The sequence below is a fragment of the Dreissena polymorpha genome, chromosome 7, assembly GCF_020536995.1.
Source record: "Dreissena polymorpha isolate Duluth1 chromosome 7, UMN_Dpol_1.0, whole genome shotgun sequence".
NCBI classification, from domain to species: domain Eukaryota; kingdom Metazoa; phylum Mollusca; class Bivalvia; order Myida; family Dreissenidae; genus Dreissena; species Dreissena polymorpha.
The window spans coordinates 73,946,969-73,963,196 of NC_068361.1; the positions used below are offsets into that span (position 1 = coordinate 73,946,969).

Below are 16,228 nucleotides of genomic sequence, written 5' to 3' on the forward strand. Positions count from 1 at the left end.
TTGATTATTTCAGATACGTTTATCAACAAATTCACAATTTGTTCTCGTACTGATCCGGCGATTACCTCAATGTCAAGTCCTATTTGGTCCATACGACACCAATATTGTAATGAAATGACACGAGGAGAACCTATGTATTATAATCCGTATGCGCAATTCGAGATCCCGCATGCTTTCAAAGATATATTCGATTCATCGCGTCAAATAAGGAAAACAGCAATTACAGCACGCAAGTGAATGTCTAATAGTTCTAATCCGTTAATATCACGGCGTTCGGAAAGCGCATTTATTCTTTCCCTCAAATGAACTATCTTACAAACATTAAGAGGTGTACTAAGACATTTCCATCACGTATGAAAACATAACGTTTATTTTTAAGGCTGAATTTTAATAACAAGTAGATAATTAGCAGAATAAGCTTTACACGGTTTCCGATCTACCTTTTTTACAGAAAACGCCTTTGTACAAAAATAGAAAATAAAACACATGTTGTTATTGTTTATTAAAACTAAGTACAAGTTGGTTTGGAAAACGGATAACATTAATAATACTTTTTTCTACAAATTTGAACTTTTGAATAGGGCTAGCGGACTTTGTCACACCCACGTAGCGTTTTGATTTTTCCCCGATCGCTCCACTGCATAAACAATCTCACTTTTTAAAAACATTTCAATTGTTGTAGATGTACTGAAGCAGTAACTTTCATCCAGAACAAGCTGCATCCTGAAAGCTATTTCCGTAATCAGCAGGGCACATTCTAGTTACTTTTTAATGGTATTAATTTTCTTGTTCCTGAGTCATCATACAAATATTCAGGTAAGGGAACACGATGTAATTTATGCAAAAATAATGACAAGACAACAGACATTTTTCTCTGTATTTACCAAATCACAACACATCACACTTTTTTATATTAGGCATAATCAAGAATTTTAATCTACATTAATAATTACATTTATAAACAACCGTTAACTCATCAAACAACCGCAACATCTCTTAAGCATTAAAGTGTGTTTAGGTTAACATCAAATATAAGGATTCATTTCCAGTAAAAATATTCCTTAAGATAATGCGTTTGTGCAAAAAAGTATTTTACTCAAATAACAGACACACGCAGAGAAACATTTGTGCTAAAATACAATCACACAGCACAAACGTCCAAATCAACTGATTTTCTAGCTGTTTTGTACAAATTCACATTTAATATTTAAAAAAAATACTTTTAATTTCAGTTAATGACAAAAGAGCTTAATGTTAATCAGTACCATTCCGTTTTCTGCAATATGTAGTCAATAATCACTTCGCGTTTATGATTGGCGGAAGATGGAATGTGGTACAAGATGAATTCAAAAAAGCGCCACAAGTCAAAGTAACGGATAAGCCTCCAGTATTACTGCCACAGAGACAGCAATATGTCAATAAAAAGAATGATTTGTTAATCCAGCACTGCTTTGGGCATCTTTGTTGGCAGAGAGTTGTATCATTTTACCAATCGTCTGCCATCTGATGTAAATCACTATCCCAAAAATAACGACGCTACGACAGAGCCGAGGACGACTCCGACAATAGGGCCAATTTCCGTAGACGAGGACTCTGTGAGCAATAAATAAGCATACAATGACGTAATAACAGGATAAATTGATAAGTGCACATAACATGGTGCAAGATGCGGCGAAGGTGTACAAAATGGTCGTACAGAACGATTGTAATTTCCAAATTACATCACATACTACATATGTACACAACAAAACTTTGTGCATACATGAACACATGTGTGAAACACAGATCAACATCGTTAATAAACAGAACAGTTATTGTATTTAAAAAATTGGAAAAGCACCGCGTAAAAGCCACAGTACTTAACAGATAAATAAACAACATTGTCATGTGCTCTGGAAAATGCAAATAATGTTTTTGTTGTTAACTGTTTCTTATTTACGAAATGCATTTACATAATTCGAAAATTCTTTGCTCGAATGGATAAAACACAGTACGAGTAACTATCCATGTCGATAGTACACCGCACGAGTTACTATCCATGTCGATTACACACCGCACGAGTTACTATCCATGTCGATAATACACCGCACGAGTTACTATCCATGTCGATAGCACACCGTACAAGTTACTATCCATGTCGATAGTACACTATAGCCGAAACCGTTCATGAGGAGAGTAAAACGCATAAGATAATTTACACTTGAATTAACTGCAGAGGAATAAACAGCAATGGTATATGGATTGATGCAATACAAATTCACGAAAAGATATAATTTGATTGTTTTAAATGCAAGTTGTCCCATTAGGTCGGCAAAATGTTCATAAGAATAATTATTTCATGCAAGTTGCAACTTCGTCATTATGTTTGATCTGCTACTTAAACTATATGTTCACGTTTGTAAATCACCTTATTGATTTTGAGCCTGGGAATATGGACCTGAACAGATGATGGTCAACAATTGTCAAAACTTATATCAGAGATCTTTCATCACGAACATGGAAATCGATTGATTCATAAACAACAACGGTTCATAAACAATTTAAAAAAGTAAATCAAAACTATGTAAATAAACTCTGAAGTTAATAAAAAAATATGCTTAATTTCTACAATGAGCGTGTGCATGAGATGTTATGGGAAATGTGATTTGTTTATCAAAGACAAAGTACTCATTATTCAAAAAGTTCAAACAAAAATTATCAGTCAGTGTGCACCATAATTCTGTAAGTGTGTTCAAAACTAATTTTAAATAACTGAAACAAGTGCCCTTTATATTAAACATATTAATCTCAAAATCGATGTTTATACTTACCAAACACTTATTACAATAACATATATACGGAGCTACTGATTTCGAAATAAATAGGGTCTTGTCTGTGACAATAACACGTGGAAAAGAAAGCTTAATTTATGAATCACAAGGCCTTTACCTTTATGGCCTACTTTATGCTTAATCATATAAAGAAAATAACCATGTGAGTACTTCACAAAATGTTAATACGGTAAAATAAGTAACACATGTGACGTTCAACTATGACGTCCTTTTAAACTAATATCAAAATGCGCCTTTTTCAATTTAGATCATAGGAAATGTGAAAGCTTGAAAATAATATTTCTCAGAATATTTAGCGGAAAATATTCTTACATATTTGGTCCAAGTGACCAAGACCTTGTATCTACAAACCCCACATTAACTAGAGAATCTGCCTTCTTAAATACGAATCACTTTCTGAAAAAAAGGAAAGCTAAAATGAGTATTTCTCAAAAATTTTAAAGGAGATCTAAACCCGAATATGACGGTAGATAAATTTACGAAAAGAAAAACTTCCAGGATCTACAAAAGCATAGGAAATAAAAAACATACATACCTGACGGCATTCCTTTTGATGGGTCTGTTTCGGTGCCGTACACTGTAATTTCCCATCCGTATAGGTTCATGACTGAAAAAAAAACATGACATAGTAGTAGTAGTAGTAGTAGTAGTAGTAGTAGAAGTAGTAGTAGTAGTAGTAGTAGTAGTAGTAGTAGTAGTAGTAGTAGTAGTAGTAGTAGTAGTAGTAGTAGTAGTAGAAGTAGTAATTGTAATAGTAGTAGATGTTGTTGTTGTTGTTGTAGAAGCAGTAGAAGAAGTAGTTGTAGTAGTAGTAGTAGTAGTAGTAGTAGTAGAAGTAGTAGTAGTAGTAGTAGTAGTAGTAGTAGTAGTAGTAGTAGTAGTAGTAGTAGTAGTAGTAGTAGTAGTAGTAGTAGTAGTAGTAGTAGTAGTAGTAGTAGTAGTAGTAGTAGTAGTAGTAGTAGTAGTAGTAGTAGTAGTAGTAGTAGTAGTAGTAGTAGTAGGAGTAGTAGTAGTAGTAGTAGTAGAAGTAGTAGTAGTAGTAGTAGTAGAAGTAATAGTAGAGGTAGAAGTATTGGAGATAGAAGTGGTAGTAGTAGCAGCAGTAGTAGTAGAAGTAGACGTAGTAGTAGTATTAAAAGTATTAGTAGTAGTAGTAGTAGCAGTAGTGGTAGTGTAGTAATAGTAGTACTAGCAGTAGTAATAGTAGTACTAGTAGAAGCAGTAGTAGTAGAAGTAGTAGAGTAGTAGAAGTAGTTGTAGTAAGAGTAGTAGTAGTGGTGGTAGAAGTGGAGGTAGTAGTAGTAGTGGTGGTAGTAGAAGTAGAAGTTGTTATGGTAGCAGTAGTAGTTGTTGTTGTTGAAGTAGTAGTAGTAGTAGTAGTACTTATAGTAGTAGTAGTAGTGGTGGTAATAGTAGTAGTAGTAGTAGTAGTAGTAGTAGTAGTAGTAGTAGTAGTAGTAGTAGTAGTAGTAGTAGAAGTAGTAGTAGTAGTAGTAGTAGTAGTAGTAGTAGTAGTAGTAGTAGTAGTAGTAGTAGTAGTAGTAGTAGTAGTAGTAGTAGTAGTAGTAGTAGTAGTAGTAGTAGTAGTAGTAGTAGTAGTAGTAGTAGTAGTAGTAGTAGTAGGAGCAGTAGTAGAAGTTGTAGTAGTAGTAGTAGTAGTAGTAGTAGTAGTAGTAGTAGTAGTAGTAGTAGTAGTAGTAGTAGTAGTAGTAGTAGTAGTAGTAGTAGTAGTAGTAGTAGTAGTAGTACTAGTAGAAGTAGTAGTAGTAGTAGAAGTAGTAGTAGTAGTAGTAGTAGTAGTAGTAGTAGTAGTAGTAGTAGTAGTAGTAGTAGTAGTAGAAGTACTAGTAGTAGTAGTAGTAGTAGTAGTAGTAGTAGTAGTAGTAGTAGTAGTAGTAGTAGTAGTAGTAGTAGTAGTAGTAGAAGTAGTAGTAGTAGTAGTAGTAGTAGTAGTAGTAGTAGTAGTAGTAGTAGTAGTAGTAGTAGTAGTAGTAGTAGTAGTAGTAGTAGTAGTAGTAGTAAGAGTAGAAGTAGAAGTTGTAGTAGTAGTAGTAGTAGTAGTAGTAGTAGTAGTAGTAGAAGTAGTAGTAGTAGAAGTAGTAGTAGTAGTAGTAGTTGTTGTTGTTGTAGTAATAGTAGTATGATTAGTATTAGTATTTGTAGTAGGAGTCATTTTGTTTAACTCGCTATGACTAGTTAAGATGATAATGAACATATACATCGGTCGGACATGTGTACATAACTGGTACATGTGTATAGTATATATTCAAGTATGGCTTTGTTTATTTGTGATTTACAATATAATCCAACGTTGAACCAATTAAATGCCAATATAGCATCAATTAAGAGAAAAAAATAAGCAAATAAATCAAGTCAAATAAGAGAGTGATTAAAAATACAAACGCGCTCAGATGTGTATGTTTCAGTAATTGTGCATTTACAGTTGAACTCGCGACTTTGGCACTGAATTCTTACCATTACTTTCGGTGAGATCAAAAAGAGTCATTGTCCAATTGCCTGCGGCGCTTTCACCCCAGAAATGGACTGTCATAAAGCTCCAAGTAAGCTTTTTAGCGTCGTCGTCATTGTTCCGATTGCTACAAAAAATATTAAAACAATGATATGATCTTGTGAAAAAGCGGTTTGAAATTGCATGTTTATTAACTGATTTTTATTAGGAAAAAAAATGAAATAAATGTTTATTATACCTGATTGAGCTTTGCATGCTAGTTACCCTCTAATAAAGAGACTTTGCTTTGATTCACGGTATTCAAACACAGCGAAATCAGATTTCAGACTGTCATGCAGATCACCATATGCAAACTTATTGGTCATTTGATAGCGTGCATGTTATATATTTCATTTTTAATTTAATTCATATACATGTTTAAATAGGGATATACTGTAAAACAAACATATCAAAAGCAGACACAGGCATTGAAAAATGAAATAAAAAAGATATACGGATTACCTCAAAACTACCACTTCAGTGCCGTTGGGCGATTTCAGAAATATAATTGTATCTCCTCTGTATGTGGACTGAAATGTCACCTTTATGGTCACGTGTTCCGTGTAGAGAACTTTACATGGGCTGAGGTTTACTCTATCTGTGATCGTGCTGCCAATTATGTTTGCCCTGAAATATGATGATACTTAACATCTTTAATTGAGAATGTTCTGGATTTTGTATTATTTTACAAAATAGTCGGCCTTACAGTTTAGATGAAAGTGCCCGGTCATACAAGTATTGAAATCAGTTTTCTAAATCGTATACATCATGGTTTTAGGTTCACGCGCATCTGGATAAGTAGCAACTGCCAAGTAAATTATTTACTTCCACACTGTCGTGGATTTGTAGCACGAGATAGCAGGCGGTACTGTTTTCCAACTGACGGCAGCATCTACCATATTCTCTGCGTTCATCAGGCCGAAGCCGAAATATGAACTCACTGAAAGTTAATATCCGTAATTCTGTCAAGTTACATACATTCTAAAACTTAACGAATATTTCGCAAAAAGTTTCATAAAATAAAGTTCAAACATAAAAGATCCGTGTTACTTATAGCAATACATGCAGCCATATCTCGTAAAATATATGTAACCTGACCACAACGAGCGTTGAAATTTTGGCAATTGCTTTAAGAAACATTTTTCAAAATAATGTACGAAATATTCGTTGAATTTGAGGGTTTATGGGCTTTAACGTAATTATATTATAGATATTTATACCCAATAATACGTCTTTAAGTTTTGAAAACATACATATACGGAAACGCGCACAGACACACACACACACACGCGCACACACACACACACACACACACACCCACACCCACACCCACACACACACGCACACGCACACGCACACACACACACACACACACACACACACACACACACACACACACACACACACACACACACACACACACACACACACACACACACACACACACACACACACACACACACACACACACACACACACACACACACACACACACACACACACACACACACACACACACACACACACACACACACACACACACACACACACACACACACACACCACACACACACACACACACACACACACACGCACACACACGCACGCACACACACACACACACACACACACACCCGCGCACACACACACACACGTGCACACACACACAAATGTATGCATATGACGTGATATATTATTGAACGTTACAATGCGCGCAAATGTTATTAGTCTTTTGTGTTCAGTCCCTATAGTTTGAACCTCCTCAGTTTTCGCTTCCAAAGTTGTTTTATATTATATGTACAGTGAATATGTATCCTGGATACATACATATATTTAAGACATTCTGGATTGACCCTCTTAAGGGGGCTAAGATAAAGATAATGGTTCGGTTTTTCGGCCAACTGCAGTCAAACTATCAATAAAGACTATTGAGATTTATGTGCATGGTATAATGAATGCATGTGAGACTGTCATCTGGAAATTTCTGATCGTGTTCAATTCCCCTCACCGGAGTTATTTAAATACCTTTCTTATTATTGGATAGCAAATTGTTGTTTATTCTATCGTTGCTACATAATTGGGCTATTCAAAGATTAACCTTATACATTACAATGTATTACCTCATTACATCTTTTCGTATATACTAATGCAGGTTGATCCCTTTTAATTGTAAGGTTAATCGTATTGAAGGCTGTAACATGATAAAATCCGGCAAGTCATAGTTTTTACCCCATTTGGTAAAAAATACAAAGCGTTCCATATGAAGTCTGAGTCAGTTTTAAATGGTGAGTCAAATTGGACAACTGTACCGTTTTTTCCAGCCCCGTTAGTAATGAACTTGTCATTCAGCCCATCTGTTACAGATGTTTTTGCGATCATGTGCTGAATATCTCTCCACGTGAGAGCGTTACTGAAACAACAAGGAGCCAGTGCGAGTTTTGAATACATTTTCACAACGTTTAAATTCTAATCAAAGTCCGGCAAATGGTATATCAACTACATATTATGAACTTTATTTTAACAAAGATCATCGAACCTTACGAAAGGTTTTCAAACTTGTTTAAGCTTTGATATTGCATGATTAATTTCAAGTCATTAAATATATCATGTAACCATGTAGTTTGATTAACATTTTGCAAATAATCTTCATAATATAATGCAGGATTAGACGGCAAGTCTGATTCCACAGTCACGCTAATTTCTCGACGTATAGATAAAGATGAGACGAGTGGGCATATTTCATTTGGAAAAGAAGACTTATATCTATGAACGATTGAACGATATTTAGCACAAAAAGGATTATGGGGATACATTTCTTCGAATGTTAGAAAATGCACTAAGACGGCTCAAACAATTCTTAACAAAAGAAGTTTCATGTAGTTTGAACTTTTTTATTGTAGCTTCATTGCATAAGAATCTGGGGCTTGTTTAAACGCTATCAGTTCGTTTCCTAGGGTGAACCAGTGATTGGTGTATTTGGGGTACACAATTTGTCGTTAAAAACTGGGTAGGCGATCTAGACAAATGTTACAAATTGAAGTTTTTCAAGCGACATGGAGTCGTAGCAAAGGGGTATGATCTTCGGTTTTGAGTTATTTAGACATCCTTACACAAAACAGTCTACCACAAGTGCTCAAATAAGCGGTAACGATAGATCATCATGGTTCAGATCGCTGTAACAGAGACGAAGATATGTAGGTTTTTTCCACACGTATCAAACGAAAGAAGAGCTTCTTAGTTTTGCGCTGACTTTCACATTTCGGGCGTGCCGTTAATAGTATGGAATTATTTTTATGTTTAATCATGTTTAAACATGTATGATTGTGTCAGGCAAGGAATCTTTTTTATAAAACAAAACAGGGCGGTGTTTTTCTTTCTGAAAAAGTTTCGAAAGGTAGATCGCACTTTTTTTTTTGGGGGGGGGGGGGATTTTGCAATATTTCGGAACTCGCGTACATATTCTAGTTTAACTTGAACAGTTTCCAGTTCGTGCTTCACAATGTTACAACAATTATCCCTTCACATGGCAAGGAATCATTTAATCAGGTTGACTTGAAAAAAAAAAGATTTCTTTGACAACTTTAAGTTAAAAAAAACTATGATTTACTTCTGCAACCAGCATGACATTTTCTTTGTGGATACTGCATACTTATTCCGAGCCAAATCTGACTATGCGCATGTTTAACGCATGCTTTGCTGAGTTTGGGGAAAATTGTATTTCTTCTCCTAGTATGTTTAAAAACAAGATTTTACTCTCTAACTATGTAAACGTTGAATACATATACCATTACTCAAGCACAAGGACGCTGAATACCTTCTTTAAGTGTTATGTTAAAACACCATAATGACGTTTAGTATACAATTTGCCTTTCATGTAAGAGCTATTTTTATTAAAATGTTCATAATCCAAAACAATTTCATAATGACGTCATATTTACTTTGCTTGTAATGTGAGTGCTATGATTCCTGCCGCAAGGGGACAAGCGGCAGACGTGCCATCGAAGTTGTTCACACAAGTGTTAGATGGACCAGTCGTAGTCTAAAACATGGAAACAGAAAACGTTATGTTGAAGTATATTTTGATAAATATTTACATGTTTTAAACTAAGTGTTCTTAAAAAGTGTTTATTTTGAAACTGTAACTTTGTCTTATTGAAGCAATCAAACAGGTTTTAACACCCAAAAAACGTAACAAGCCGATTTAAATAACAATACGTTGTATATTTGATTATGCACAATTTGACAATATTTACATTTGCAAAAATGTACAAGATATAAGTATGTATTCATATTAAAACTTATGAAAGAATGCATGATTTAGGAACGATGCAAATCCTGAACGAGCGGAATGAGCCTTCAATTCGCGTTGCGCGTTTTTGTAATATAACTAGACGAAACATTTGAACTTAATTATAAACCAAACTGAGCCAAATGTATATCGGACACGTTTGTGTTTACGATGTGGGAATGTCTTTTTCAACCTGTTTGTTGTGAAGCTGACGTATATTCAATTAAAGTTGACTTCATATGATTAGATAGATATCTATTCCAGACGCAATTATGGTCTGTTCTCATTCTAAGAATTTAAACTATTTCCTTGATCGAAGCCGCATGTCCATTAGCGAAAATCAAATTATTAAAACTGTTAATTATGTTTCATTGTTATGCATCGCAATTAAAATATTGATTCAGTACATTGTCCTTTAAACTGGCGATTTCAATCATTTTATCAATCATAACTCACGATGTCCTGATTATTTTGATTTGAGCGACTGTCTCCACTATATGCGGCCGCCATAACGGCCGTGCAATATTCCGAGTACGACGTAACGTTTCCGGATTTAGAAACGGCTGCTATGGCAATAGTGTAAATGCTGTTCGCATATCCATCCGCCTGACAATCGTCCAAATAACCACCGTTGCCGGAAGCCCAAACATAAATGGCGCCCTTGCCGCCACGGCCCTATAATTTAAAGATATGTTTCATGATATGTGTTTATGTCTCTTAAAAACGATTAGAAATTATGATACAAAGGAATTAAATATATAGGAATAATGCAACTCCCTGTTAATTTTCGGCAGATAAATTCGTGTCCGCTAGTCTTTTACTCAAGTTACATGACCATTTGCCTATAAATTAACTGATAATACATACAACACGACAGAAATATCAATTCTTTGAGGTGGGAAAACACCGCACACTTAGCTGAGCATTTGTAACACAAAAGGGATAGTTCAGCATTAACAGAACACAATATGTTTTCATAAGCAAATACATCAACATAATTAATTCTGGACTGACCGCCTTGGAAAGGTTCATGCAAAACGTATAGAGTTTATATATATATATATATATATATATATATATATATATTTATTTATTGATTTGTATTTTTATATTTATATTTATTTATAATTCATTCAATCCAATACTTACTGGTAATAAGTGTTCAACTCTTTACTTCAAAACTCTTGAACTTAGAAGTAAACTGGATTGTATAATTCCTTATTTGATTATTTCATGGTTGCCTACGCTTTCCAGCAGAGCCGTATCGGCCAGTATTTTGATCTGCTTGTTAAATAGGATAATATTTGGATGGTTTAAAATCGGGGAGTTTCTAAAGAATAACCACCTTCAAACGCATCTTTTGTGACATATTCGGGAAACAATATATATCGACATAACAGGTAGCAAGAGTCTCTAAAATGTATAAGTCTGGAAAGAGTCTGGAACGATAGTCAAGACGTAGAGAAGTTGTTATAATTTATTTATCCTATTTACTAGTTTAATGATTCTATACAAAAATCATCTCTAATTTTTAAATAAATATTTTGAAAAAAATTGATATTTTGGTGAGGGTCTAACATGGGGTCGATTGCAGCTTCCCTGTTATTTTGAATTTTGCTTTAGGTTTGCCCAAACATGGTTTAAGGTTTTTACTTTTTCTACGCCTTCCTTGAATGCTGCGTTTACGACGCTTGGCAATGGTGCAAAGCTTTGTCCATTGTCGGACGGACCCCAGCTGTTGCTGAAGATGTCGATGTCAGATAGCTTATAGTTTAAGGCCGCGGCTTCATCTGCCATTGTCGCTCCAATCGTTGAATCAATTAATCGTAGGCCTACATTTCAACAAATAGGTCATAATCGTGTTTTGTAGAGTGTTCTGTTATTGTGTTATCATTCTGATTAATACCTTAATTCTCTTCACTTGAATTCATACTCAGATTACAAAGAATACTTCAACATCGACTTATAATAACCAGACTAAGAAATTGGACCTTATAAACAAAGACATATTTTGCCTTTAAATATTGTATTTAGATTAATGTTAAGACAAGATGGACTCATGCTATAAAACATCTTTCTATAGAACAGCACACGTACATAGTAGTCTCAAAACTTTCTACATTTAAACGACATAATGTCATACATTGTACCCTTAGAAAACATTCATCAAATGCGGACATGGAAAGAAGTGCGAACAAGTACTGTGAAGTGCGAGTTTGTATGCGTGTAAATCTCATTCGCATTCAATAAATAGATGGGTCAAATACAAAAAGAGATTTAATTAGGCCGTTAAGCCTTATATGCCTAATTGAAAACTACATATTACAAACATAGTTTATGAAGAGCATTCCTACCAGCTATTGTTGCCTCGTAAGCTGTTCCAATAATGCATTCTGTGTTCTTCAATGCGGCTGCGACACCGGCGCAACTTGTGCCATGTCTGGAACAGAGGAAATTCTAAAGGTGGTCCTATTTAATTTAAGTCATGAGGTCGTTAGATGGACAGCAGCCTAGACAGGAACTATTTCAATGGTGTATGTCGGTTGTGTGTAGTCCAAAATTCAACATACTAAATGTTGTACTTCGGTCTTCAAAAAAGTCGCAAGATCTACTCTTTACCTCTCAGGTTAAGAAAGAGTATCAAATTAATAAAGGTTCCGCCAAATCGGCTTAATATATTCATTAAGGATTAGACGTCATCACATTTATGAGCTGTATAACAGTCAAATTATAGAAAGTAGCTAATATACAAATGATATATTTATATCGATAATATAAGAGGTTTTTAAGGAATCTTCGAATTTTTTAATTTAGAGTTTTATTCCCTGTTCCGAAATAAGTTCATCTACGGTATAGGCGTTTTTACTTAATATTGGCAATAGGGCTGCTCATTGCGCATTGGTGTATTGAAACGATTATATTCATTAATAAGTAAGGAAAATGTTCCCATGGCCCAATATCGGACGATCATTAAAATCAGTCCTGGTGACAAATTGCAATCTGGATTTTACCCATCTTCTTCAAGAACGTGGTTGGGATCAGCGATGTCGTGAATGAAGTTGTAACTGAGGGAAGCATCCTAGAAATAGAAAAGGTTGCGTTAACTTTAAAATAATAGTCAATACTACTGATATCGTACAAACATATTCAAACCAGATCCGTGAATACCCTTCTCAACAGACAAGCTGACTAAAACATTGTTGTCAAATATCCTTCTCATTTGGCAATCTAAAACCCGGTTACGCACTATATCGGGTAATTGGATAGGAATCATATCCTAAAATACACCAACCATTTCGTATTTTAATGAAAAAATATCATTTAGTACGCTACGCATGATGTAAGCTATCTTGTTCTGATGCATAGTACACACTTAACTAACGTATATAAACAAACGTATTCAATGGAAAACACGTTTTCGTTTAAATAACGAAGCAGGTATGTTACAACATACATATTTGAAGTCGCTGTGAGAAGTATCGATACCGTCGTCCACTATCGCTATTGTAATACCACTTCCGCTAAATCCCTTTTGCCATGCGTTTTGAACCCCATGGATGGGCTTTGGCTAGTTTGCTGAAAACAATTAAATTAGAATTCTTCTTATTTAAACTACTTTCTTGACACTGTGGAAAATAAAAACGCATGAACAATATGTTTTATTATTTGATATACGTGTAATCGCATTCGACCATGTACACGGAAAATATGTCAATCCATTTTAAAAGGACGCCCGTTCAATATAAAGAAAAACTGATGGTAATCTCGATATATCGTAAATAAAACTCATTTATCCCGTCGTATTCGATTACACAACGTAAACGGTACAAAATAAATATAAGTAAGTTATAAGGAGACGAAACAAATCCTATTCGAGTTAACTGTTACTTTTCTGACGCATCATATGTATGAGACGTAAACAGTTGTTTGTTTCTTCTTACCCGAGCGACACTATGTCTTTTGTCGACCATACACCTTGTGCAATAATATTGAGGAATCAAGTTTAAATTAACCTGATCTTCACTTTTAATGCCACTCATGAAACATGATCGATAATATTGCTAAGTAAACATATAATAAATCCGACCTATGCTACTGTTTATGCCCACCATTATCTTTGTTAGATACTATTGCTAGATGAAATTTGATAGACCAAAGTTTACTAAAGCAATTTTAAAAAGAGATTTAAAGTTTTCATTGCAAATACTTATTTAAGTGGGAATTATTCCCCCCCCCCCCGTGTATGGTAAAACAACTTAACGAACAAAAGTCAACCAGGGCTGGTATTCATAAAGCTCCTTAGGCAAATTTATACATAAGCTGGATTTAAGGAAACATTTTTAATTTCAATTTTTTTAATCGAAATTCTTATGATTTCAGTTATGTAATGCCAAAATAATGTTCATCTATGCAAAATTTACTTAAATAAATCAATTTATTTAAAAATGACACCAAAATGAAAGAGCAAAAGACTTAAGGAATTTTTAATTATTTAAGGAATTTTCTTAAGTTGACCCTTAGGAGCTTTATGAATACCAGCCCTAGACTACTTACCCGATATTTTTTGAAGATGGTAGTAGACTTAAACAATTCCTAAGCTTAAGATTACACAATATAAATTGATTGAAATATGCAAGGATATACTCTCCAAAAAGCATCTTGGTTTGCTTGAAGAAATGTTTTCAGTAAACGGAACTCATTATTCTATTTTCTCGACCTGAACGTAGGGATCGCATTGATGTTTACTACGAAATGTTTGAGAACTTGAGAATACAATGGCAAGCTTGGAAGAAATCGGTTTCTACTCATCTAAAATGGGCCGATAAAAGATCGTGAACAACAGTGACAAGTGTCATGTTCTGTCATAAATATCACATTACCCATATTTTGTATTCATAAAATGCACTCAGCTTAGAAAGCTCTTTAACTCTTTTAGTGCTGGAACCGAATTTTGAAGGCCTTTGCAAACAGTTTGGATCCAGATGAGACGCCACAGAACGTGGCGTCTCATCAGGATCCAAACTGTTTGCTATTCTGATAGTATTCTTTGAAAAAAATCTAAAAAATGCTAATTTTAGAAATTCAGCAGACAACATTTTAGCAGACGACAAATTTCCCAGCATGCAAAGGGTTAAGAGAATGTATGCGTCATGAGAGTCACAATGGGCAAAATGTTGACTTTTCTAAAATTGATGTTTAACAATTAATTACACGAGAACTGGAATTAATATTTCAATCAAACTCTTATCTCAATATTGGTTGACTAATTTCGGTATATCTGGAATCCAGGTGCTATCGGTTTATTTATAACTAATATCCCCATTGCACATTGCAAGTAGAAACTCTTCTTGGTACCCTCGCAAAGCTTTGAGCGAGTTGTACTTACAGAAACCGCGCGATGTAAACTTTGTTTTGTTTTGCATTTTGCATAATACATGCATGATAATTAACAACTTAAATAGTTTTATAAGAGGTGAACAACATCCAAAAACATGTTTACAATCATCGGGGATGTCTCGAAATCTAAACATATAGACGCAACTTTGGTGTGAGATTGTCAAGTTCTTCCAACCGCTTTGACACGTGACTAAATATGCGGAGCGATCGCCGTCCAGACAAAATGTTTATTAGTTTGAAGTGTCTGAAGAAGAATGCATTCGTAAATCTATAAACTCGTGGTAATTATCGGTTAGGTGACTTTTAATTTATTCTTGTTAAGATAACATGTGGCCTTTCTGGTTTTTGAAAAAAGTTATTATACGGTAGTAAGCCTGTTTTGTTAACGCACTATCCTTTTTATACAAAAAATAACAAAATATATAAAAGAAACATCGATACTATGAATCAACGAATATTTCTCATAATATTTCGTAAAAGTAAACCCATTGTAAAATCAGTATTCCTCATAGCAATTGCAAAGTTTCGACGCTAGATGTGGTATGGAAGATAGTTATTGAACAGAAAATATCCGTATGAAACTTTGATAACATGTTATAGTATAGTGATGACCTATTTGTACATTGTTTTTCGCTAACAGACATTTTTTGTACTGTTCCACGTACATGACAATTTAAAACATGCAACATTTAAAATAAAAAGAGTTAGATGGAAAGATTTATGCCACTGTATTGTGGGAAAACTTAAATATCAATTATGATTGAATATTGTTACGTTCCTTTCGCAAGAGACGTCAAAGCAACTTTCCGATATCAACCTAAACATCATATATAAACAATATTATAAGCAAGCATCCACTAATTGTCACTTCTTGTATATATATATAGAACAAATTTACCGCTCTTTAACACCCCATAACAACGCAAAAAAAGATATACAGAATAACACAGAATAGTATTCTTTCAAAATAATCTCCATTACAATTACCAAAAAATTGGCATAATATATTAGACTGTAAGCAATTAAAGTCTACACTTACTGTGTTTGTCCAATGCTTTGAGTTAATATTTTATGTGTACACAATGGGTTAATCAACATTGAACGAAATTTATTGCATTCATTCGAAAAAGTTTTCACTAAAATAAACGTCCTTTCCATCGTTTCTTTCAAGAAAACGGATATGGGTTAAATAAATCTTTCCTT

The 16,228-nt window shown here is 34.2% G+C and overlaps 1 protein-coding gene across 15 annotated transcripts in view; it reads right to left on the reverse strand.

Annotated features, from left to right (window-relative positions):
* Positions 1 to 863: 863 nt before the first annotated feature.
* The window catches only part of LOC127838225 (furin-like protease kpc-1), a 133,273-nt gene continuing 117,908 nt past the window's right edge, over positions 864 to 16,228 (reverse strand). For 3 of the 15 annotated variants that reach the window (XM_052365839.1, XM_052365835.1, XM_052365822.1), the window contains exons 14-15: positions 3,367 to 3,438; positions 864 to 1,593 (exon numbers count right to left, since the gene is read on the reverse strand). In XM_052365839.1, the coding sequence (XP_052221799.1) occupies positions 1,517 to 1,593; positions 3,367 to 3,438 (149 nt within the window). In that variant the 3' untranslated portion in view covers positions 864 to 1,516. Of the gene's footprint in view, positions 1,594 to 3,366; positions 3,439 to 5,306; positions 5,429 to 5,802; positions 5,968 to 6,165; positions 6,281 to 7,649; positions 7,751 to 9,278; positions 9,380 to 10,084; positions 10,304 to 16,228 lie in introns of all 15 variants that reach the window. The other 12 variants (XM_052365838.1, XM_052365831.1, XM_052365841.1 and 9 more) reach the window with 6 other exon arrangements.